The sequence below is a fragment of the Orcinus orca genome, chromosome 4 (genome assembly GCF_937001465.1).
Source record: "Orcinus orca chromosome 4, mOrcOrc1.1, whole genome shotgun sequence".
NCBI classification, from domain to species: domain Eukaryota; kingdom Metazoa; phylum Chordata; class Mammalia; order Artiodactyla; family Delphinidae; genus Orcinus; species Orcinus orca.
Genome location: NC_064562.1, coordinates 82,176,397 through 82,202,243, shown reverse-complemented (window position 1 = coordinate 82,202,243; position 25,847 = coordinate 82,176,397). Strand labels below are relative to the sequence as shown.

Below are 25,847 nucleotides of genomic sequence, written 5' to 3'. Positions count from 1 at the left end.
TTTGCCATTTTCTTCCTTATTCAAATTCAAACTTTTAACTGAGTGGAATGGAAGAAGCATCCGAGGTCTCCAGTATTTCAGCACCGTGAAGGAACTGGTGTTAGGTGGAAAACATACTTGGGCAAAATAAAGAACGTTGGTGTCTAGAAAACCTGCTTCAATGACATCTCAAAATGATTTCCAACCTCACAGTTTTCTCATAACAGTGTTTTGTAGAGCACTAAAAGCAGAGACACGTGAATGTTTTGGTTTACATTTTATTTCCTCTGTTTAACCCACACTAGCCACTAATTTTGCAGCTCTGTCTCTTTATTACAAACTTCTTTTAGAGATGTTAGAAATTTCCATGAACTATACACCTACAAATGTGTGGGTTCCAAGCAGTTCATTTTTGCTGGAGCTCTTATATAATTTCACTCTGTCAGTCTAGGCTTTTCTGTTATGGCTAGAAGGAAGCGTTAGACTCACAGAAAAGAAAGCTTTATACTTCTATAGAAATGTGATATCACAAAAGTCATGGGGGCTGAGGTTCCAACCTAGACTCCCTGGACTAGGTGTCTTTATTGGGGCCTTCCTTGGGGAGGAGAGGAAACCTACAGGCAGGCACAGCCCTCCAATCAACCTCTCTCCCACTCCTGTTCCAAGCAGGCTGGCAGCCCTGCCCAGTAAGCAAACTGGAACAATGCAGCCCTTTGTACAGGCAGGCGATTTACAACACAGGCAGACAATCAGCACGGCCCTAGCCGCTACCCCTCCCTTCGGGCCTTTTCAGAAATGTCTCAGATCGAGAGAGAAACAAAGCCTCAGCTCCTATTTGCAGCATTCCCTCCTCAGCTACATAATCTTAAAAACCACACTTTCCTCACACTCACGATTCTAAAGCATGGGGAACGTCTCCTTGAGCAACTGCGGATCAAACGTCTTGTAATCTACCAATACTCACCAACAGGCACCCATTTAGAATGAATGAACTTGCAGGCGGAATCAGAAAGATCACAGAGAGAGGGTTAAGGATAAAGTGGAATTATCATGAATTAGGCCAGCTGAAAGGCAGTTTGATGCCTTGAGAAAAATGAATTTTTTTTTTTTTTTTTAAGAATCTCAGCAATGCCAGCAAAGTACTTCACTGTGTGGGTATCAAGATCCTTTGGGCAAAGCAACCTAAGTGTCCATTGACAGATGAATGCATAAAGAAGATGTGGCACATACATACAATGGAATATTACTCAGCCATGAAAAGAAATGAAATTGAGTTATTTGTAATGAGGTGGATGGACTTAGAGTCTGTCAAACAGAGTGAAGTAAGTCAGAAAGAGAAAAAGTAGTACCGTATGCTAACACATATATATGGAATCTAAAAAAAAAGGTTCTGAAGAACCTAGGGGCAGGACAGGAAGAAAGATGCAGACGTAGAGAATGGACTTGAGGACACGGGGAGGGGGAAGGGTAAGCTGGGACGAAGTGAGAGAGTGGCATGGACATATATACACTACCCAATGTAAAACAGATGGCTAGTGGGAAGCAGCCGCATAGCACAGGGAGATCAGCTCGGTGCTTTGTGACCACCTAGAGGGGTGGGATAGGGAGGGTGGGAGGGATGTGCAAGAGGGAGGGGATATGGGGATATATGTGTACGTATAGATGATTCACTTTGTGATACAGCAGAAACTAACACACCATTGTAAAGCAATTATACTCCAATAAAGATGTTAAAAAAAAAGATTCTTTGGGCATAATTCAGTCATACCCACGATTAGTAACAGGGACACTGGTTTGGGAGGCATATCTTGGATGGGGACAGAAAATAGTATTGGGATTTCCAGCTCGGGTAGGTCTCCTCTTCTCAGCAGATCCTCAGAAGCCAAGGTCTGGATGCAGCCGGTCAGTTGTAAATAACAGTTCAGGGATACTAGTTGGCTTTAGGAGTCGCGTGGACAGCACGATTACCTAACAACGGGAGGGGCAAACACACCGCAGACAATTAGGAGAGCCAATCCCAGCTTATTAGATGATGAGAAATAAAATGCAACACATTTCTTTGGGGGAAGGCATGGAGTGGGTACTGTGGAGAAAAAGGCAGAAGGCGGCAGCTTGAACGCCACCGGATGCTAGCGTCCTGGGTGTAAGGAAGGGCGCACAGGCTGGGAAGGATGGCTGGAGGAACGGTGGGCTGCGTCTGTTGAGCCTTTAACCAGTGGGCACTGAGCAGGGCTGAGCCCAGCCACCACCTCGCTGCTGAATTGAACTTGATCAGACCGTTGCTTTGTGATCCAGTAATGTGACCTCAACAGAGAGGTCTCTCCCTCTTCTAGGGAGCCTTTGCTCCTTCAGGGAAAGAGAGAAGGCACGCTCAAGAGCTGGCTGTCGCTGTGCGTGATAATGATGACGGCTGTATTAATTTCTTAGTACCCCAAACTTCAATAACAGAAAGTTACTGTCCCACACTTCTGGAGGCCAGAAGTCCAAGAGCAAGGTGTTGGCAGGGTTGGTTGCTTCTAAGGGTTGTGAGGGAGGGTCTTCCCTCTTAAGCTCCCTTATGTCTTCACATTGTCTTCCCTCTACGTGTGTCTGTCTCTGTGTCCACATTTCCCCTTTGATCAGGACACAGTCATATAGGATTAGAGCTCACCCTAATGACCTCATCTTAATTTGATCATCTGCAAAACCTATTTCCAAATAAGGCCACATTCACAGGTACTAGGGGTTCAGACTTTAACATCTTTTGGGAGGGACACCGTTTGACCCGTAACAATGATGATAATAATGATGATATCTGCTAATATTTATTAGTTCTTATGGTGGGCCAGGCACTGAGGATGATCTCATTTAATATCCATTTAATCTTCATAACAACCCTATGAAGTAGGTACATATATTACTCCTATTTTGCAGATAAGCAAAATAAAGTACAGAAAGGTTAAGCAACTTGTCCAAGGACACACAGGAAGCAGAAGCAGTTGAGTCAGGATTCCAACCCAGGCAGGCTGGCTTCAGCGTCCAAGTGTCTGTCTGGTCACTCCTCTATCATCAAGGGCTCTGGGAAGGCTGCTTACTTCCCTAGTCCACATGGACCCTTGGGCCTCTCTGGCCTGTCGTCGTGATGTCCCTTTCTGCTTCCCTGAGACTGGGCCGTTCTTCTGGGACAGATTTCCCTCTGCAGCACTGGGAGAGCTCGTTCCCCAGGGCTGGGCTGGAGCAATGATGCACTCTGTCAGGCTGGTAAGGTTTTACCAAGGCAGGGGTTGTACACCCAGTAGATAAGGGGGTGACTATGGGACGTGGGAAGGAGGTATGAGTCAGATGCCACAGCCCAGCCCCTGAGCGCGGGGGGTCGCAGGCCAGCAGCAGGCCTGGCTTCAAGGGGCCACACCGCCTGGCCAGGCCTCTTGCAGGGAAGCAAGTTGGCACTCACACCTCACTCTCTACCCCTCCCAGCCCCAAAGCTATCCCAGGTGGAACCAAAGCAATGAATTAACCAACTCACTGGCCAAAACCAGAGCCTACGCTCCAATGTGGAGGAGAAGCTGAGGGAGAGGAGGAGAGAAGGAAGCATTTTATAATTTTCTTGTGCTTGTTGTTGTTAAAGAAATGAGGTTATTAAAAAGTTTTCTGTTTAAAACAAAAATTAATCTTTGAAAGCAGTGATGTTACTATTTTTTGAAAGAGAATTATCCTTGAAAATATATGGCTAATGTCAGCCAAGTCATATTTCTGGCAGAAAAAAATACACTGCAATCTGTGCTCACATCTTTCCTAGAAAGCCATGTGATGAGAGTCTGAGGGCAGACAGTGAATATTAGCACCCCCTTATCACATGGTGTAGATACCATTTGAATATGTGGCTCTGGAGAGAGAGGACAGGGTCTCTACTCACTCCTCGGGGGCTTCCGGGCCAGGTCCAACAGATGGTTGAGAATGGCGGTGCCCAGACCTGCACGCTCACCAGACGCTAGTAGAGCCCGCCTCCACCGCGGATGGGCTACATGCCCCGGGGAGGGTCACTTCACCTGGGGCCTCACTCTATCCTTCCCAGAAGAAAAGCAACAGCCCCGAGCTTGTAGCACTGTGGCAAGGATTACAGAAGGCCAAGTGCGTAGAGCAGGTGAGGTGCTCAGCAATTCTGAGCTGCTATTTGATTGTGTTTTGTGATTGCGTCATAGGCCTCCTTTTGAATCTTATGAAAGCTAAAAACTCTCTAGAAAAATATGCATATGTGTACACACAAGATTCTGAATATAGTTTTAGGTGAGGTTTAGGTGGATAACTAGGACTCATAGACAGGTTAAGAAAACCCTTTAAACCCTTAAAAAATGAACATATAAAGACAAAAATCCTTTGCATAAGAATAGACTCTTGAGAGGTAGGAGAGGCCAGGGAAGCTGATGGCCACAGCCCCTCCCCTGCCCTCCTGCTCGCCAGGCTCCACCACCGCTGCCAGCCCCTGGGGTCCTTAGTTCCAATGCGAAGACGGTGAATTCCTCTCTGGCTGAGGTGAGGGCAAGTGTAATGGCTAGAGCGAGTACCACAGGATGGTTAAGTCTTATTAACAGGGTTGAGGAACTTGGAGGGGAAGGGCTGTAGACTCGGTTGATGTGGACACTTCTAGAGCAGTGATAACTAAGCTAAAAGAATCTGTCACTCTCAGGCCGTGTGCTGGGCTTTCAGTCATGGCTGACAGTGACTGGGTTTGGTCACCTCCACCAAGCTGGAACCAAGGACCAGGACCCTCACATCTAGACATATGGGTATTTAGACAGCATGAGGGCTAAACCTGAGGGTGTCTGGGGCATGCCCTGTGGAGGGCTGTAAAGAAGCAGATGGAAAACAAAGGCAGCCTGTGAAGTAACTGAGGGGGTCTTTGAGGAGGGGAGGAAAGGAGGAAGCTGGGACCAAGGACTCTCGCTGGACAGTACAGTCGTTAAGAGCACAGACTTAGGAGTGTCCAGTTTGAGCTGGGCCCCAGCTGGCCACCTGCCAGACGATGGACCCTGGAGAATTTGCTTAATCACTCTGAGCCTCAAGTCCTCATCTATAAAGTGGGAATAATGATATCCACCTCACACGATTATCATGAGGATCAAATGTGAACATACACAGAAAATACTTAGCACAATGGCAGGCTCTGGAGGGGCTTAAAATGGTACCTGCTATTATCGTCTTCATTATCATCACCATCTTCACTATTCTCATCCTCTGCTGCATTCCCTCTATTCAGCTCACAGCAGTCACTGGGGTGGACTCAGAGGAGATAAATGTGCCAGAGCCATCTTCCCCAAGTGTAAATCTGACTGTATTTATTCATAGGTTTAAAATCCTGACTGCCTTCTCTCTACCATTTATAAGCCTGACCCAGTGCTGGGGAATAGAATAAAGAAAGAAGAATGAAAGAAATAAGGACAGTCTAAGAGACCTCTGGGACAACATAAAATGTACCAACATGCATATTACAGGGGTCTCAGAAGGAAAAGAGAGAGAGAAAGGGCCTGAGAAAATATTTGAAGAGATAATAGCCGAAAACTTCCCTAACTTGGGAAAGGAAACATTCTCAAGTCCAGGAAGCGCAGAGAGTCCCACACAGGATAAATCCAAAGAGGCACACACCAAGACACATATTAATCAAACTGACAAAAATTAAAGCCAAAGAGAAAATGTTAAAAGCAACAAGGGAAAAGCAGCAAATAACATACAAGGGAATCCCCATAAGACTTTCAGCTGATCTTTCAGCAGAAACTCTGCAGGCTAGAAGGGAGTGGCAGGACATATTTAAAATGATAAAAGGGAAAAACCAACAACCAAGAATACACTACCCAGCAAGGCTCTCATTCAGACTGGATGGGGAAATCAAAAGCTTTACAGACAAGCAAAAGCTAAGAGAAATCAGCACCATCAGACCAGCTTTGTAACAAATGCTAGAGGAACTTCTCTAGAGGGAAAAGAAAAGGCCACAACTAGAAAAAGGAAAATTACGAATGGGAACGCTCACGAGTAAAGGCAAACATACAGTAAAGGTAGGAAATCCTCCACACACAAATATGATATCAAAATGCAGGATGTTGGAAATGCACTTGAAATTAAGAGACCGGCAACTTAAAACAATCTTGTATGTATATAGACTGCTGTATCAAAACCTCATGGTAACCGCAAACCAAAAATCTGTAAGTCCAACCGTCTTAGAGAGCATTCCAGGACTTTAGAGACTGATGGCTGTTCAGTACTCCACACCCCACCACACCCCCTGGCCACCACACACCCCTCACCACTGGTTCCACATTCCAGCCACCCTAAATGATCTGCAGTTTCACAAATGGCACTTTGGGGATGCTTCTTCATCTGGAACGAGAGTTCCCAACTCTTTGCCTGAAGTCCTCTTAATCATCCTTCAATAATCGACTCAGGCATCACCACCTCCCAGAAGCCCTCCCAGACCACGCCTCTCTGAAGACTGAGGATGTTCCCATGGCTGTTGGTATCACATTGTATTCCTTGTTTCTTTGTTGTGTGCTGGCACAGTGCCTGATACCTAGCAGGTCCTCGATATAGTGAGTTAGCCAATGACTGATTAAATGAATGAACAAAAACAAGACTAGGAAGGAGGCAGTGAGTTTAGCCAGCAGGAAGTTTTTCACACCAGCAGGCTCTGCTATCTCAAATAGCTCTGCGTAAATTTGTTTCAAATCAGTTCAGCTGAAAACCCACTTGTCTAAAATTCCGATTTTGAAGAACAAGCAGGATCACACCACTAACATTTCCTTTATAGTATAATAGCTGATGGTCCTTAAGCATTTTCACATCTTAGGCGTCTTTTGTTCTTCAGAACGCTTTTGAGCATTTCCTGTTTTTGAGCGTATTCGACAAAAAGCATTTCTGCCTTATTTGACTGAAATAGTCCTTAAAATTATAAAAAGTTAGCTAAATGAGGGGAAATGGCACTCAAAAAAAGAAAATGCTTAAAGCAATCTGAAATTGGCCTGTTGGATATGAAATTTAAATTTTATGAACATAGTCATCAAATGTGTGATATGGGGTAAATTAAGCACTAGAGCTCCTTTCGGAGGACTGGCTTTTTCCCAGGCAACCAAGGGCACTGATAAAAATTTCCATCGGGGAGGCAAAGGTGAAGGACACCAGGTCCAAGCCCCTAAAAAGCTGCCTTTGGGGCTCCACACAGGCTCTCTACTCCAGCTGAAGGAGGGGCATCTTGTCTCTGTCCTCAGCCCACCCTGGCTCCTGCAAGAGTGACCCAGCCTGCTAGCTTTCTCTCCACCTTCTGCTTCTCCGGGCCGTAACTTGTAGGTGCCAGCATCTTCCTGTTCCATTTCTGCTGAACAGGGGGAAGCCGGCAACCCAGGATTTAGACTCCATATCCCTCTGGTTTCTAACATTGTGAAGTGAAAGGAGAGGGGGGTAAAAAATAGTTTTTCTCTATTTTTCTTTTGACCTTGGGAGATGCTTCCCAGTAAAAGCGACTAATACGCACAGGTACCAACACGCATATTCATCCAGCTGATGAACTGGTTTTGGAGCACATGTCAGATTCAAGGCACCACTCACCCCCATTAGCACAGGTGCTGCACGTACACACGCATGTACACACGTGTGTTAAACATAAAATGTTTGTATCGTTAAAACAGTGGGGCAGTGGATTAATTAAACAGACATGACGAGCTTTCTGGAAAACTCACTGCCTTCTCATTGCCTGAGGGGTGAGTGTGCTGTGCTTAGGCTCTCCTAAGGAACCTGATGAGATTTCAGATGCCTCTTCGCTTTTGTCCCTCATGATGGTTGTTCAAAAAGAAGTCTCTTGAGGGAAAACAACAAGAACAAAAACCTTCCATTGTAAATGACTTCAGCGTTGTTACGTGGATTGCTACAAGTATCAAAGACACATGAAGTGCGTAGGAATGAAGGGTAATGTTAAGAGGAACAATATGAACATGTGTAATGCCATCTAATAGTTCAAATGATAAGGGCCTAAGCTAACTCAGGTAAAAATAAAAATTTTGAATCTCACTGACATTTTCCTTAGAGTAAGAAACTTCAGAACAAATTAAATGTAGACCAAAAAAAGAAAAGGAAGTGGCTTGACTCTTCTCTTTGGGGCTTCAAATTTTAGAATAACCTGGAGCTATGGTACACATCCAGGATTTAGGTATCCTTGAACCTCCACAGTTGTGCAAAATTGTATGCGTATGAGCATATTTCCGGGTCTAATTTTTTTTTCCTCTTACATTCTCACTAAATGTTCAGCTCCAGAAATGGAGATGCACATGGAAGTGTGGCTGGCCAACGTGCACTAGCCCATGAAGAGCTGCGATGGCAGGGTCGGCTTGGTCACTCGGTCTTCCTCTGCTTCCTGAGCTGGCCTTTCCCTGTATTTTCTGGAGGGGTCCCTCCCTGTTATTTTCCTCCCACAATCGCAGGCTTCTGCTGGCCTCTTGGCCACGACCCAGCTACGGGGTTCAGCCTGCAGAGCTGTCTGGAATGAGAGAGGTCGGTGCTGAGCACACGCACCCCAGACCAGGGCAAGCCCGCGAACTCTCCTGCTTATGGCTGTGGCTGTTTGCAGTGGGGTTGAGAGGTTGCCTCTTTGATCCTTTTTTTTTTTTTGTAGTCAGGAAGGAGGGCCTTCTCCAGCTGCCCACTTTCTCTCAGCACGTTTACCAAGAACCACAGATGGAGAGCGGAGAAAACACCCCATTTTAGAGTATAGCAACCATCCTCTAGGACTAGCAGCTGCTAATGCAGTTTCTGGATTCCACAGTTTCATGCTATCCTTACCATCTTTTGTAAAAGAGAATTCATTTCTGGATGTGCCTTAAGTGACTTCTATCAGCCGTTTCCTTTGAAGAGCAGATCCCCGGATGCCTTGCAAATCTCAGCTCACCAGCCTTCTGCTCCAGGGGAAGCCGGTGCCGTATGAAGGAACCTCTTGCCTCCAAGCCCCCAGGTATTCCCATCACAGCACCTGCCTATGTTCCCGGAACACTCATGTCTAGCTGGAGCTTCCGTGTTCAATGTCAGTCAATCACTTACTATTAGAATGTAAGTTCCATGAAAGCAGGAACGAGTCTGGCTTGGCCACCGCTCTATCCTCAGCACAAAGAACAGTGCTTGGCACAGAGTAGATGCTCAATAAATGTTTACTGGATAATCGACTAATCCAGTTTAAGAGACTGTAAGTTCCTGCACCTGGGTCCAAAAAGCACCCATGTTGATACACAGTAGGTACGGATCATAGCAATTGATACAAAAGACAGAGTGGTTTTAGTTGTCCATAATCCCAGAATCAGTAACAGGTTGGCGTAGTCTACAGAAAAGCTGCTTTTATCTTATGCTTCAATAATGCAAATACGGTTTCTAGTATTCAATATGCAATGAATAATCATGACAGCTGGTGCCAGGTCCTGTTTGAGGGATTAAAGTAAGTGCAAAGTCCTGAGGCTGGAGAGGAGCAGGCCAGCAGAAGGGTGGTAGGAAAAGAAGGCCCAGCGGCAGGGAGGGGCCGTGGTAGGAGGAGGAGGGGGCCCCAGTGCCTCTGCACTGATCAGCCCATGGCAAGGGCGCTCAGTGGTAAGTGAGCATGAGAGGGAGAGACCTGGGGGCCCAGGAGAGCTGCCCGGGAGCTGAGGCACTCGGGTCCACAGCACGGGCTGGGGTGGGGAAGCTGGAAGAACTGAAGATACTCGGTTTGGAGAAGAGTGGCCCTGGGGGGAAGACCTGTGGAGGAGGGAAGAGGCTGATCTGCTCGTAGATTCTGTGTGGCCCAGGAGGTAGAGGCAGCAGCGGTGACACAGCAGCAGGCAAGCCTGCTCCTGAAGCCCCAGGTTCTCTGAGCCACTCTCTCTGCAGACGATCGAGCACAAGGTCAGTCAGATTGCAGCCGAGCCACTGAGCCACTACAGATGTCAGGTCTCTGCTGTCAAACTCAGGTCACACGGCTTTGAAAACGTCTGCATTTTATCCTTTTGGAGTGGGGATTAACAGTCTGGCAGGCTATTAACAATGCATCGCTGTTCGGAAGAGCTAAGAATTTGGTTCACCGTGTTAGGGGCAGTGAGAAGTGTGCTTTCTGATAAAAAAGAATGTGTTGCTCAAAAAGGCAATTGCTCACCAAACAGATCCTGAACACTGTGGACAGAGAGGGTGTGAGACGAGGCCCAATTTACCACTTTATCAGAAATTCCACCAGCTATGACCATGACAGGTGTGAGTAATGGTAGCAATGGTCACAGCCAATGACTGGTCACTCCCTTGTTCAAGAACATACCATGGCTCCCTAGATACAGGTCACCTTCCTAAGTAGGGTGTCTGGAGACCCTCGGAAACCAGGCCTTCTCTACGTCTCAGGTGTCCCGGCCACCCCGACACCAAGCCAGTTCTGCCTCACATCAGGCCGTCAGGCCGCAAGGCTTCCGGAGCTCCTGCCCTGTGCTCAGGCCTGGGAAGGCCCAGCCTCTGTCCTCAAGGAATTCGTGTTTGCTTGAGGAGGCCTTGTCAGCAACGGGAAGCAGTCAGTGAGCCCGCTGAGTGCTGCACTACGGAGTACAGATTACGGATGCCAGCAGAGGTGGGGGCTCCTTGGCTGGCTGAGTGCGTATACAGAGTGAGTGGAGCTGGGAGACAAGGGCACTGTACACTGCCCCCCACCCAGACCAGCAGCCAGGCGTGGCTGGAATACCCCCTGGGCTCCGTGTGCCTGTGGCGGACAGTCCCCCACGTAAGCCAGGGTCCTACCTGAAGCACTGCACTGGCATCTCTGTTCTGCTTTCTCTAAACCACAGAAAGCCGCTGGCTGCATGCAGACATGGCAAAGCTGAAGACAGGCCCCGAAAGCAAGTCTCAATTGGGCGGGGGGCGAGGGTCAATGGGAAGGTGTCCCAGGCTCCCGGTGCCCCAGCAGGACAGTTCTGAGGCCCCTCAGCCCCCAGAGGACAGAGCCTCGGTTGCCCATAGCAGTAAGCAGCCGGGCAAGGCACTCTTTTCCCAACCACCCTGCCCCGTAGCCTAAATGAGAAAACGGAGGGCTTTTCTCACTCCAATCACCTAGCTAGTAAAAGGCGGAGGGAGGATGCAGACTCGGGCCTGGAAAACCTAGAGGGCTGTGTCTTAGCCACCGGGCATTTGCGTGGGGAGGAGGACGGGACCTGGCAGGAGGCTACAGAGGAGAAAGATACTACACTTGTCATTGTCATGACAAGGGCCCTTCCCAAACTCCTCCAGCCCCGTCCTCTCCCTGCCACAGGGCGGAGATGGTCCCCGGGAGTCACCCTCAATTATCTGGAGTCTGGAAAGCAGCCAAAACTCTTGAGTAATTAAGCACCGATTGGACGCCAGAGAATACAAGCCCTGTAGGAATTGGGAATAGCGCTTCAGCACTTGCCACCCAGAGGTAGGAGAGGTCTCCCCCTTCCCTCCACCCACAGTAGGTCCTGGCCCTGGGACAGGCAGAAGAAGCAGGGGGAAAGGAGGCAGCGGGATGGAGATAGGAGCGCGGGGGAGCCTAATGAAGGCCCTGGTCTGCCCTCCCCACTCCTGCCTCAGGCCTCCCGTTCAGATCATATCACTGAGGACTCGGTACCTGGGTTCCTGGCTTCAGGGATGGCACAAGGTCTTTGATCATTTTGGCTTCCGAGACTGTGACCCCGCCCACCACGAAGAGAATCAGAAGAGGGTGGTCGCTGGGATGAGGCCGGCTCACCTGCAAAAGAAACCACCGCCGGCGTCAGAGGCGTCTTCAGGTGAGATGAACAACCCTCAGAGAGGGTGGGATCTGTTAGGGGTCGGATGTGTTAGTGGTCTGTGAGTGCACTGACCAGGAACATGCACAGCATGTCACCTTCCTACAGCCCTTTCAATAAATATTTTACTGAAAGCAAAGTTACAGGAGTGGGCACTATTAAATACGCAAGAAGACTGAGGGCAACTTCCCCTCTTGTTCGGTCTGCAGGTCTCAGCATAAGCGTGCTCCTGCCTTACAGAGCTCCGTGCATCTCCTTCCAAGCACATGTCACAGCCTGGGGTCACCATCTCTCCCCTGACGGCCGTCTCCTCTAATGGAACACAAGCTCCACGAGGCGGTGATCTTGTCTGCCGGCTTCACTGCTAAATGCCCGGCGTGCCTAGCGCAGTTTCTGGCTCAGAGTAGGTGCTCAGTAAATGTCTGTGGAATTGACGGATGGTTAGAGCCCTAGGAGGGGGCGGTGGAGGGTGGGCAAAGATGCAAGAGCCCTGCACCCACCCTCGAGTGCAAACTTCACGCCCTTACCTTCTGCAAACCAGCCTCAGTCAGCTGAGGTTGGCCTCAGCCAGAGCTGAGGTCCTGCTCCCGTGCAGCACTGCACTGGAGGTCATGGAGAATTCCTCCAGTGAGGCAAAGTATTATAAAACAACTAAAATGAGGGCTTCCCTGGTGGCGCAGTGGTTGAGAGTCCGCCTGCCGATGCAGGGGACACGGGTTCATGCCCTGGTCCGGGAAGATCCCACATGCCGCGGAGCGGCTGGGCCCGTGAGCCATGGCCGCTGAGCCTGCGCGTCCGGAGCCTGTGCTCCGCAACGGGAGAGGCCGCAACAGTGAGAGGCCCGCGTACCGCAAAAAAACCCAAAAAAACAAAAACAAACAAACAAAAAAAACAACTAAAATGAGAATGTCTCCCAGTAATCTCTCAGGAAATGTGCAAGGCCAACATATAGACCTAGTGACTAACTGAAGGGGACGAGAGGGGGTTCCTGAAGACAGTGTGTTTGAGCCCTACCTGGAAGCCCGGGATGGCTCGGTGAGAAGTGGGCAGAAGTGTTGTGAGCCGAGCGCCGCAGGCAAGCGGTCACCAGGTCGGGGGAGCAGGCCAGAGGCCCAGCCGGGACAGCAGCAATGGAGTCCTTATGGGAAGGATGCTGTCAGCTGCCTGCATGGCCACTGAAGCCCGAGGTGGGAGAAACAGGCTTGACTCCAGCCAGGAGAGGGTAGACAAAGGTGGTAAATGTCTGTACTCATTCACACCCACTAACACACAAGCCATCTTTGGGCCAAGGGACGGTCCCCTGGAGCAGCAGGGTGGGACATCAGGCTGACAGGAAGAGAGGAAGCCCCTGCTCTTACCCCAACTCCAACTCCTTTCTCAATTTGGTTCTTTTGACTCCCCTGCTTAAATATACCCACTTTTCGATGTCTTGTTTTAAAAACACTTAAAAAGGTAATACAGTAAGTATTTCCAGTTATATAAGTTGCACCTTGGCTTCTGGAGAGGAAACTCAGAGTGGACGGGGGGGAGGGAGGTAGAGAAATAGGGGAATGGAGGGAGAGAAATGAAAGGCAGAAAGAAAGAAGGAAAAGTAGGTCTAAACTCTTTCAAAATGGGTGGTGGTGAACACTGGAAAAGTTACAAAACCCTTTGATCTTTACCTCACCCCACCCCCCAACCTTCTGCACTGTAGCTCTATCCCCTTGACTGCATTTGTTGACTGCTGTCTTCCAGTCCGAGTACCACACACCCACGGCCATCCTGCTTCTGTTCCACTGTTCCCCTGGAGCTGCTCTCACTGCAGTCACCAATGGCCGTCATATGTAGGAGTCGATAGACAGTTCTTTGTCTTCATTTAACTGGACATTTCTGTGGCATTTGTCACAGTGGATAACACCCTTCTTGGCTTCCACAGTAGCACACTGTCTTGGTTATCTCTTTTACCTTTCCACTGATTCCTTCTCAAACTCCTTCATAGGTTCCTTTTCTTGGTCTGCCCTTTAAGTGTCGACGCTCCTTAGGGTTCCATCTTTGGCCCCTTGCTTCTCTCACTTGAGGACCTCATCTACTCATATGCCTTCAAGAATCCTTCATATGCTTCCCAAATCTATGTCTTTAGCATCACTGTTGAGTTCCTGTGGCCATCTCCACCTGGATGCCTCCTGGGATCCCTCAACTCAACAGATTTCAAATTTGACGCGTGATCTTTCCCCAAGTCTATTCCTTCTGTTGACTTTCTAAGAACATCACCTCCTTCACAGTCACCTGAGCCAGACCCTTGAGAGTCATCTAGGACTGTGCTGTCTTTTTCATCTCCCAGATCAAGTCCTGTTCATTCTTCCCCCTCCAATTCACTGATCTCTCCTTGATTTCCACTATCCCTGCTCTGGTTGGCTCTCATTCCTTCTTTACTAGATTATTGTTAGAGTCTTCTAATTTGTCTCCCTGTCCCTGGTCTGGCCACACACACACACACCCCCACCCCAATCCAGTCTCCTCGTTCCTGCCTAAGTAAGCTTTCGAAAGTGCAAATATTTATTATTGAATTTTTGTGCGTTATCTTATCTGATTGTCAAAAATCCTTAGGAGGCAAATACAATCATTGGCGTATTTTACAGATGGAGAGACTAAAGTTTACACGTCGTGACTAAACCTTAGAGCCAGGGGCCAAACTGCAGAGGCCACACTCTTAAACACCCCTCAGCTCCATCACATGCTCACATTCTTTCCGGGGAGTCTCCTAACTCCTGACTCCTCAATTCAGTATATAAGGCTCTTCTCACATGGCTTTGATTTATGCCTCTATTTTCATCTCCTCCATATGCACTATTTGCTGGAGTCACTCACGAGGACTTGAGCCATCCATGAATGCAAGGTCTTTTTTAAAAAAACTTTTTGTTAAACATACAACACTTTACTGAACATTTGCGCTGAAAAGAGCATTTATCACAAGTGTGCAGTTCAATTTATTTTCACAAACTAAACAAATCCTTGTGACCAGTACCCAGATCGGGAAACAGAAAGCCAGCACTCTGGATCCCCACGCAGGCCCCCTTCGTGTCACTACCTCACCAAGGGGTAACGGCCACCTTGACTTCTAGCCACTCGATATCAGATTTAGTTTTGCTCAATGATATACCCTGGGGATTTGTCCATATTAGTAGGAAAGATCTTTAGCTCACAGGCATTGGTTGGGACCACACCAGTGGGTTTTGGCCTGTCTGTGCCCATGACATTCCAGTTATTAAACAGTTAGAGCACCAACTGCGTCATCTCGTTTTATGTGGCATGGACAGTTTCCTCTGTGTAAAGTACCCCTGCCTCCCCTTCTGTACCTCCTTCCTTTTTACTCTCTTTAAAAGGCACCCTCGCCTCTAAAAAGTTCTCCCTAACCACCTCTCAACTCCTGCCCCATGACCCGAATCTGACAGATACCTCTGCCTTGGCCTTGTCACACTGGACTGCGACCTTGATAGACCTGTCTATCTCCTCTCCTAGGCTGTAAGCTACTGGAGGGTAGGGATTGATCATGTTTATCTCGGTATTTTGGGGTCTGAGCATAGAGCTAGCTCATGATAAACTTTCAACAAATGTTGCATGAATAAAATGAATGAATGAATGAATGAGGTCCACAGGGTAACTGGAGATATTCTTCTTTTCTTTGAGATCTTTTAGACACTCTCTCTTTGCTTTACGTGTGGTTCTTCCTGGCTGAGTAACTAACCGGGGTTCCTTCCAACCCTACAAACAATTGTTTCTCACTTAATGCTGGGACAGAAATACAACTGGCTCCAGAACTGCAAGTGGTACAGTACGTTCCCAAAGACATATGCTTTCCATAAGAGAGGCTGGACTCTGAAGTACATTGTGAGAATCTCGGAAGGATGTATTGAAAGATGAAAAGGAAAAAAGAAATGAACAGCAACAACAAAGAACAATACCCTTTGGCCAACGAATTGAGGGAATGTTGATTGTGGTACAAATTAACGGGCCCCATTAATGCATGTTGCTGTTTGCCATTTTGGTTTCTGTTTAGATTTATGTTTTGATACCAGATTTCCTTTTAGAACATGTCAAATCGGCAGGCTATTGGGAAGTGGAGCCTTCCCAGTCTTTTCCATCAGAATAACACATTCCTTATAACCAGCCACATTCGGCTGAGTCCCACTTGTATGTGGGTTCATGGTGTAAGGCACTTGGATGATGAAAGATTTAAGCGTCATTACTGCCGTCACAAACACACAGATGAATAAAGCAAGTCAGACTCATTGCTCTTTCTTTCATTTTCTAAACCTTCGCTGGCTGGGATTTTAAGACGTCAGGTTCTGGTCAGAGAAGATAGTTTCTCCCCACCATCCATCCAGCCTTTGAAGCAGGGGCTGCCGACACCTTCTCTGCAGCTGTGGTCCCGAGAGCACTCTTTGATGTCCTGACTGGTTTCTATGAGAAGGGTTTCCTCTGCTCCCCGTTTCTCTGGAGTTCTCCAGGCGTTCCAAGAACCCAGCTGCTGATTCTCCTCCAATCTGTTTCTCTACATGTGTGACTTACTTGTCCCCAGCACAGGCAAGGGTCAGGTCCCCCACCCTCCAACGATGGGCCGGGCCTCGTAGGAGGGAGACAGCGTAATGGGAGCGTTGGCCCAAAGGGCACTGGGCCCTGAGACCCGCCATGCTGACTTTGAAGGTGGCTTGGTAATGGCTTTTCTCCCAACAGGAGGAAGTAACAGCACTGCCACTGCCGCCAAACACTTCAGGTCTAGCACAACCTTTTACTCATTTATTCATCCAGTCCACAAATATTTATTGAGCAACTACTATGGGCCAGACACTGCTCTAGGCACTGGGGACTCCGCAGCGAACGAACCCGAGAGGACTCCCTGCTGCACAGAGTTTATATTTTCGTTGGGGAGAGTGACAAAATACAAAAGTAAATTGGTAAGTGAAGAAGGTGATAAGTGTTGCGGAGGAAAATAAAGCAGGGGGTGGGGCAAGCGTTACTCTGCACAATCTTAGACTCTATGAAGTAGGTAGAAGCTCCATTCTACAGATGGAGACAGTGAGGCTTACAGAGGTGAAGTGACTTGTCCCAAGTTTTCCAATTGATAAGCTGTAGCGTTGAGACAGAAATCCAGGTCTGTCTCATACCAGAGTGGGATACATTCCACATGCTCTCATTTATAAACAGATTCTTCAAACTGACAGCATTTTTACTAGCTTTCATCTCTTAAAACTCTGTACTTTTAGTTCTTCAGCAACGTCAGCCAATTACCAGGTTCCTCGTGGGTCTTTATTTAATCTCATCGCAAAGGCTGCCATCTGCCAGAGTCACTCTGCCATCAGCTCAGCCTAACTGTTGCATTTGCTGCAGTGGATGGCTTCTGCTTTCCAGAAACTTCCTCCCCAACCCTCTCTGCTCTCTAAGCCCTCTCAGTTTCTCTTCTTCCTCATGGATTCTCCTCTTGCTTGACCTGCCCCATCACGTACTGTGTTCCTGACTGCTTGGGCCTCTTCTCGCAAACACCGTCCCTGGGTGGCCCTATCCTGTCCACGGTCTGGCCCTCACATGGGCCAGTGGCCCCTCAGCTCTGCTGAGCTGCAAAGCTGTCTCACAGGCACCTAAATTCTAAAATGCAAGTTATTTTCTTCTCCATTCCTGCTTCCAAGTCAGAGAGAACGTTAACACCTGCCATCCAGCCATCCCTGACTGGGTGACTGACCCTGGACAATGTTCTCTCATTTACTTCCACATCCCATCAATGCCCGGTCCTGTGGGACCCTCTGGCGCTGCATCACTGCCCTCATTCCCTCGGCCCCTACCTCACCCCAACTCTCATCTTCTCACCTTCTCTCCCCAGCCTGATGCTAGTCTGGCCATGTTCCCCCACCCCCTCTCTCAGTGCTTCCAGGTGATCTTTATAACACATACACTGGTTATAAATTCCTAAAAAACATTCCATGGAACCTCACTGTTTTTGGTCGAATGTCAAGCCTCCAGCCCTTCGTGATCTGCCTTCCGCTTATTTCTCTATCTTACCTTCTTCCACTCTTTACAGGCTGCTCTTAGACCCAGCCATTTGGAGCTACCTGGAATTCCTTTCATGTAGCCCGGCATTTCATCACTTTGTTCCTCACTCCTACTGGCTGGACACACTGAGCTCCCCCTTCTGTGTCCTCACACCCCACCCAGATACCACTTACCTCTCGTCCCCTCAACCCTCAGTGTCCTTGTCCATCTCCCTAACAAACTGTAAGCTCTCCAATGTACGCTATGCCATGGAAGGTAGGATGGCTACTTTGTCTCTGTATCTTCCTTCCCCACAAGAGCGACTAGCACACAAGAGGCTCTTGATAATTGCTCACAGGCAAACAAAGTTCGTCGCCTGCCAAAACCAAGTTTTTGTTTCACGATTCCTACCAAAATCCATCTCACTAGACCTTATGGATCAAATTTAGCGAATGTTAGACAAAAATCAAACCACATTATGTAGCATAATTAAGAAGAAGAAAATATAAACAACAGTTATAAATAGTATTGCAAATAGATTCCAAGACTTGTGCTGATTTAATCAACAAACACCAAATGCTAAGATGTTTTCCTCTTGTCAGAAATGCCACAAAGTATAGTGGACCTAAGCCAACTTTTCACGTCTGAGTCTCATTTTTCTTGTGCAAACAGTGAGGAGCGGGACTAGATGACCTCCAGGCACGTCCAGCTTTCCCAGTCCAAGGATCTGACATCAAATGGCACCTGAGGCTCATCGCTTTTGCCCTTTATCCTTACAGCATCCTTCACCACTGCTGTAGATGCATCTGTAGGTATCTGTCCCGCCCACACATGAATAGTCTCCTCCATCCCCGTGGCCATGGGGTGGGCTCCTGGCAGCCATGTAATTATGGTGTGATCATGCCCCCCAACTTCAACTGAACGGTTCAGGAATGGGCCCCGACCCAGGCTGGGCCCACTCGAGACCCTTCACTGGGAATCAAGACTTGACCTAAGACGGACGAGGCCCAGTCAAAGCTGAGCTCTTAAGAAGCACCAGAAGCTGTGGCAGAGCTCTCCAGCCATTCACTCAGCTCATACTTATTGAGCATGTACACAGTGCTAGGGCTGTTCTCGGCATCTTCTGCAGGCCACAGCAAGCCTTCAGAACTGTCTGGTTTCCTGCTGGCTTTCTAGTTCTCGGGCCCAATCCTTCCTGAGGCCCACCACATTGCCGCCCTTAGGTTCCCGGAGAGGCCCCCTCGGTCCTGATAATGAGGACTTTCTTTGATGGAGTTCGTGCAACCTGGTGGCAGCTTAATTGCCACTGAAGTGTTTCAACTCTTACCCCCCACCACCTCCAGCTTTTTAGGGCTACCCTGAGCAGTTGTGCCCTCTCTCCTTGTGGGCCCTTTTCTTTTGCTGCCTAAGGCCATGGAGCTCTCACAGGAACTCATACTAAGGGCCCAGAGGCAAGCACTGGGTCTTCTTTGAGTGTTTTTCATAAATCTTTTCTTTTTTCCAATGAAGCACAGCCATATAAGAAATGGAACAACAACAACACAAAGTTTCACAATGCTCTTAAAAGGAGGTAAAAGGGCCTCGCGTAAGTTCATTAGATACAACCGACGGCCCTCACAGCAGTTCCAGCGGAGAAAACATCTTGACAAATCAAGTCCTTTAGTCAAAACAAGTTGGAGTCCAAACACATGGAGTAGATATAAAATATATTATTTTCAGGAGACTGAAATCCAAACCACAAATTCCAGCAACGCATTTTCAAAGTGCTGCCTATTAGACATGCTCGTTTTAAATTAAATTGTGAGAGCGGTAAGGTATGGTTCGCTTTATTTATTAGATCACTATCAAGCTTTTCTCTACAGGGATCAAGGTGCTCTACGCACAGGCATTTGGAGAGAAGACTTGACTGTTTAAAAAATGTGACGTTCTGTCAAAGCTGTTTCTCTCGGAGTTTGATAGTCCCCCTCCCCCCAGGGCACCGCCCTTTGAAGCCGACAGCTCCGTGTGGCTAACCACAGGTCTAGCCTCTGGTGGAGGAGTGCGCTGAGCTGACTCCAAACACTTGCTCAGAACTGCAGGAAGAATGATCGCGTGGGCACCCAGCTCTGCTCCCCAGCCTGCCTGCTTTCCTTGACAGGGCCTGATGGGGGGAACCTGGGAGAGCAAAGTCCTCCAGCTCATCACTCAGAAAGGTTTTTTTTTTCCCTTAGATTATATTATTTAAAATGATTGTGGGCAAATAGCAGGCATGCCTTTGATTATCAAAGTCTTTCTGGGCTCGCTTATTTTGAAAGCAGATCAGAAGCCTAAGTACATTTTCTGTCCTCTAGATTGAAGGGAAAACTAGAATTAGCCGAACACTGCCCTTGATGGGCCGGACAGCCACTCCTACATTGAGGTAAAGTGCGGACTGCATTTTCCTAAAGTGGCCTCAGCGATGGTTTCTGCTTCGCACGCTCTGGTTCCCTTTTTCATAGGAAGACAGTATATCCCTCCCCTTGAATCCAGGTGGGCATTTGTGACCGCCTCAACCAACAGGATACTGAGGAGTGATGCCCTGTGGCTTCTGAGGCTTCCCACCTGGCAATTTCTTTTAGGATGCCTGTCCCTGGGATGCTGTGAGGAAGCTCAGGCTACGTGGAGGGGCCTGTGTGGAGAGGAACTGAGTCCTGTAGCTCACAGGCCGGGTTGAGCTACCAGCTGGTAATCAGCGTCCATCTGCTGACCATGGGAGTGGACCATCTTGGAGGCGAATTCTTCTCTGCTGAGCTTTGCCAGAGAGCAGATACATGAACAAAATAAATGACGGATAATATTTTACGCCAGTGTTCTGACATGGCTTCTTATGTAACGAGCGATAACCAGAACAGGTTGGGCGGGGGATGAGAGACTTCTGTGGAGGGTCTGATTTATACCGGAAAACAAGCTAAAACAATGAAAAGAAAGTGACTTTAACAAGTTGTAGCCGGACACAGATGAGGTTCCGACTTTAGTAAGGGCAACATACAGCTGCCTTGATTCCCTCTCACACAGGGTTTATTTGAGGCAGAGAATCTTGGACACACAGGCATTTTTCCTAACTTTCACTGTCTGCGGACATTTACATCAATAAGATTGATTTCTGTGAGCCACTTCCGAGGCCTCCCTACAGCACTGGGGCTGATCGAGGAGTGCTTGCGGGGCAGAGGCGGAGCTTCTGAAGTGCTCCTGGTGGAGTCTGGGGTCCGAGTTGTCTTGGGCTTCTGCCTCCGTGCCAGGTGGCCAGGGTCGAGCCCAGCTGGCCTCTCTTCCCTTGAGCCATTTTGTCACGGCACGGGCACAGAATTTCACTGGCTCCCACACCTTGCTCCAGGAGGGAGGGTGTCTGCTGAGACCGAGGACATCAAGCCGGGACTCACAGGACAGAAGAGAAAGGGGGTCTGGAAAAACACCGCACAGCCATATAAACATGGCTGCCCACAGGCAGAGAAAGTCCATGTCTCTTAGCAAGAGCAAGTCGGCAGTGAGACAGGAAGTGCTTGTGACTTTGGGGGAAGGTGTCAGTTCTCTTCTGTGTGATTCATTTGTTCACTCAGCAGTTAATCTGTATGCACCAAATGCCCCCACGCGGGCTCTGTACAGCAATACAAAGACACTCAAGGTGGCTCTTTTCTCAGGAGCCACAGTCTGGCCAGGATCACGAACTTGTGCAAATAAAAATAGCAAGTACATACTTAGCACTTCCTGTAGGCCAGGTACTGGTGTGAATCCTCTGTATGTATGGACTCAATCCTCACCACAGTCCTGTAAAGTAGGTACTATTATCATCCGCATTTTACCGATGAGGCAACGTAGGCACAGAGGGCTTAAGTGACAACATACCCACGGTCACACAGCTGGTAAGTGCGGGAGCTCGAGTTCTAACCCAGACCATCTGACTCCGGATGTTACCACCACTCCCTATTGCCTCTTGAAAACAAACATGGGCAGTAGAAGGAGGTCAGTGGTGTTAATAGAGCATAAACTAGATGGCCTTCTATTATTTACAAAAGCAAACAGAAAAGTGAGAGATGTGGAATAGAAAAGCGACCCCCAAAACCTCCCCTGACAACATGCACCCCCCTGCCTAACACTGTTCGGACATTTCTCCTGCTGGCTCCTCTGAGTCTTCACGCTACAAAACCAGCCTCTTTGCTTCCGTTCTCTTCTCCAGAGAGACAAAGAAGGTGGAAGAAACAGATTTCCATGCTGTCTGTGGACAGAAGACGAGCCCACCAGGTTTCTTCGACAGAGGCGAGGTGGGCTTCCGTCTCCCCCAGCAGGGCAGTGCTTGGCGGTGAGCGGGAGCCCGTGGGCCGCTGCTTCTCTGGGGTGACATAATGACAGAACAGTGACCGGCTTCGCCTTGCTTAGTAGCTGCTGCAAAGGAGGGTCAGGGAATACGCTGAGGGTCACTGGAGTTGCCTGGTCTGGCTGCTGCCTTCTCTCCCTCGTGAAGTTGTTGAAACGTAGCTTCGGCTTAAGGGCAGTAAGCTGGAAAGAGGAACCACTGACTGAAGCCTGCTGCTCTCTGAATGGGCGTCCTCACAGGGCCACTCCCAACCTTTAGCGGGTGCCTGCTGTGTGTAAGGCCCATGCAGGTGCCCCATGCTGAGGATGCAGGAAAGAATGAGACCCAGATCAGCCCTCCTTTCGCATAGCCATAGCTTTCACCTCCTTTTTTTTTTTTGCGGTACGCGGGCCTCCCACTGTTGTGGCCTCTCCCGTTGCGGAGCACAGGCTCCGGACGTGCAGGCTCAGCGGCCATGGCTCACGGGCCCAGCCGCTCCATGGCATGTGGGATCTTCCCGGACCGGGGCACGAACCCGTGTCCCCTGCATCGGCAGGCGGACTCTCAACCACTGCGCCACCAGGGAAGCCCTCACCTCCTTTTGATTGTGGCCGAAAGCAAGAAATTCATTTAAATCACAAGTGTGTATGTATGTGTGACTCAGTTTTTGGTTTCACGTTGCTAGCCTGTTCTATTTTTCTTCGTTAAGAAGTGCTGATTACAACACATTGAACTGAGATCTTGATTCACTGATGTGCAGTGGATGAAGCCGTTCAGTTAGAACATGCTAGTCTGGAGAACGATACCTAACACGTATAATGATAAAGCAAGGAATGAGTGCAGTCACAGAAGTGCGCACACAAGGTCCAGAGCCCTGACGAGACACTGGGGCCTGGAAAACCCTCTCCTATGTTTTTCCTATCACCGTCATGGGGACCCCCAGTACACTCTGCGGTAATGTCTGCTGGTCTCTTTCCCAGAACATTTCCTGCTGGCTTCTCACCCCCCGCGTAGGCTACAGATACTGCCTCTGGTGACTGAGCCAAAGTCATCTGTGAAACCACGTGTGAGTCCACAGACAGGATGGGGACAGATGAGCAGCTCAGCTCCCTTTCCAGCCCTACAGCTCTCCCATTTGGGCGACAGTACCCCAAGCACAGAAGGAGCCCACGTGGACACCTTTATTTCATCAGGCTCTGTCTGTTTGTTCCCTTCAGGCACAGCATCAGTGGGTCTTGAGTGAGAAGGGGGGAAGCAGGTCCCAGAGGCAAAGAGCAGGGCAGCAAGTCACCCGAAAGCAATGGCTGTTGGCTGCTGATACAGAATGAAGATGCAGTGTGTGGAAGCAGCTCACACCACTGCGCAAATTTCTTCTCCTGGGGCTGTACTGCCAGTGAGTCCCGGGACCAAGTCCCAGAGAAGCAGACAGGGTAACAGCAGATGACCCCGGGAGAGCTCCCTCACATGGATGACCAGTCCGGGCGTGGAGCTGACTGAGGAGCTGCATAGATACTGGAGAGGGAAAGCATCTGTGCTAATGAGTCATCAGGAAGAAAAGAATTAATGACACATGAATATTTAACTTCCAAGAAAATACCTGGCAGCATCCTGGCGCCAAGAAATGTGGTTAAGAGCGCGGGCTCTGGAATAAGACTGACCTGGGAACCAATCCTGCTGTCCCATTTCCTGTGTGCTGTCTGGAAAACACCTGAGAACGGAGGGGAGGATGACCCAATTTGGGCCTTCTGGAAGTTCACATCTACTGCTTAAGCTTTCTCAGCCTCAGTTTCCCCACGGGGAAAGCAGGGATAATGAAAGGGGTGTTGTGAGGTTTGAACCTGAGAATGGCTGATTCCCTGGTACAGCTGACCACAGGTTAGCTGTTTGACTTTGGTAGTGAAAAGCATCAGAGAACAGGACCAGGGAGACTGGTGAATGGCCGTGGCCATGAGAGGCTCCATCTCTTCTATCCACATCCTCTTCTTTCCACTGGCCTTAAACCAACATAGAAGACACTTCTCCTGATGGCATCATCCCCCATCTCAAAGACGGAGGTCTTTGAGAAGTCACTGTTAGGTCCTCAAAGCCCTGCAGTTCCTTTTTCCATTTATCCCAATTTTGTTTAAACTTTGAACACATGGGCCAGAGGTAACTTTCCTTGCCAAGTTCTGTGGAATGATGGGAAGAGCCGGCCACAGAGGCCCATGTAGAAATGGAACAAAATGATTCTCCCTTGGGCTGCTGGGGTGAGGAGGGCTACTGGGCCAGCCCACCAAGACTCTCCCACCCCCTGCAGAGAGATGAGAGCCCCTGGCTACTGAGAGCAGAGGCCCGGCAGCTGCAGGCCGAGGAGTGGATGCTGACAGCTGCTGGAAGAACACACATTCCTTTTTCTTAAATCCATTACATGGAAACCTCTCTTTGAGATCAGTCTCCAGGGGCGGGGGCATCTCTTCATGAACTCTAATTCCAAGGATTTGAATGGAGAGAAACACAGCAGGCCAGTGCTGGCCCAGGACGGTTCTAAACATCCTCTCAGGCAAAGCTCCCCTTAGGACAGCGAAGCTTCCGACCGCAAGAAGAGCTGTAGAAAACACTCCGTGTAGTTTAAAAGGGTAATTTAAAAATGTGATGTCTCACGGTTCATGAAACAGTGATGGAAAATGCAAGTGGACAGTCCTCCTACAACAGACAGTCTATGCTGGCCTCCAGAGAGTTGCAAAGTCCGTTAGCACATTAAAGGCACTGTGAAATCTGACAGCAAAGAATTTCGGGTTAATTTTCTGTTTATCCCATGGGTTCCCAAACATATTTGGTCACAGAACCCTTTCGCCAGGACACAGTTCTTTCCGCAGAACATCACTGGCCTAAGAGCGAGTTAAGGCCTTCTCTCACTGACACCGTGCCTCCATGCAAATTAGAAACTCCTGCAGTAAGCAGAGTGCAGACAGGTTCGAGCCTCCACGTGTGCCCTTGCCCTGACCACGGATGCAGCAGCCTGACTGGGAAAGGACAAAACGAGCCGTCCTCAGACTTGACGGATCAGGGCAGGAAAGTCCACTCTTGTTATTTTAGTCTCTCTCCAAGGTTAAGTCCAAGCTTATGAATGAAGGAATAGGGTGCTCGGGTGGAGAAGGTCAGAGACCACCTCTAGCCTGGAAGCTTCTGTACAAACTAGCCACCATGAAGGGCTGCTGGACAACCCTGGGCTTACATTTTACATGGGAGTCCACGAACACTTTTGAGAAGCTGAACTGTGCTGCATTGTTTAAAAAAAAAACAACAAAAAAAAAAAACAGAGGGAAAATGCACCAGCCGCGCGTTGCATCAGAAGCTGATAACTGGGACCACTGGGAAGGAGACTGGGTGTCCATTCCAGCCGTTTACTGCTTGGTTTAGAGTCTGATTGGCTTCCGTCCTCCGGCTTTTGGAGTGGACCAGTTTTCCTGGCACATGCATTTATTGAACTCTGAAAGGCCTGATCTTCTATGCAGATTAATTCATGATTTCAAAGATGCTTTGAAGCTGGCAAAACATTCTGTTATTTCCAAGAGTTATTACAACTGAAATCCTGGCACAGAAGAGGAGGTCAGCCTGTAATCTTGTTTAGATCTTTTTAAATTTAGAAACTTTATAGTGGGTTAAAAATAGATCACATTTGTATACTTTTCCTCCTTTCATCTCCACTGCAAAGGCTGTTCAGTAATTTTGACCTACCCTTAATACTAGCCAGGGAAATTCTCATGCTTGTCACCCAGGAGTCTCCTAAGCCCAAATAAAAGTCATTTTCAAATGGA

At 48.6% G+C, this 25,847-nt stretch overlaps 1 protein-coding gene across 5 annotated transcripts in view; it reads right to left on the bottom strand.

Annotated features, from left to right (window-relative positions):
- Nucleotides 1–25,847, bottom strand: part of SCFD2 (sec1 family domain containing 2) — a 411,092-nt gene that overhangs the window by 16,868 nt on the left and 368,377 nt on the right. Inside the window, exons 8-9 of one of the 5 annotated variants that reach the window (XM_004268274.4) lie at nt 11,579–11,698; nt 244–1,947 (exon numbers count right to left, since the gene is read on the bottom strand). In XM_004268274.4, the coding sequence (XP_004268322.1) occupies nt 1,855–1,947; nt 11,579–11,698 (213 nt within the window). In that variant the 3' untranslated portion in view covers nt 244–1,854. The other 4 variants (XM_033425441.2, XM_049709156.1, XR_004482531.2 and 1 more) reach the window with 4 other exon arrangements.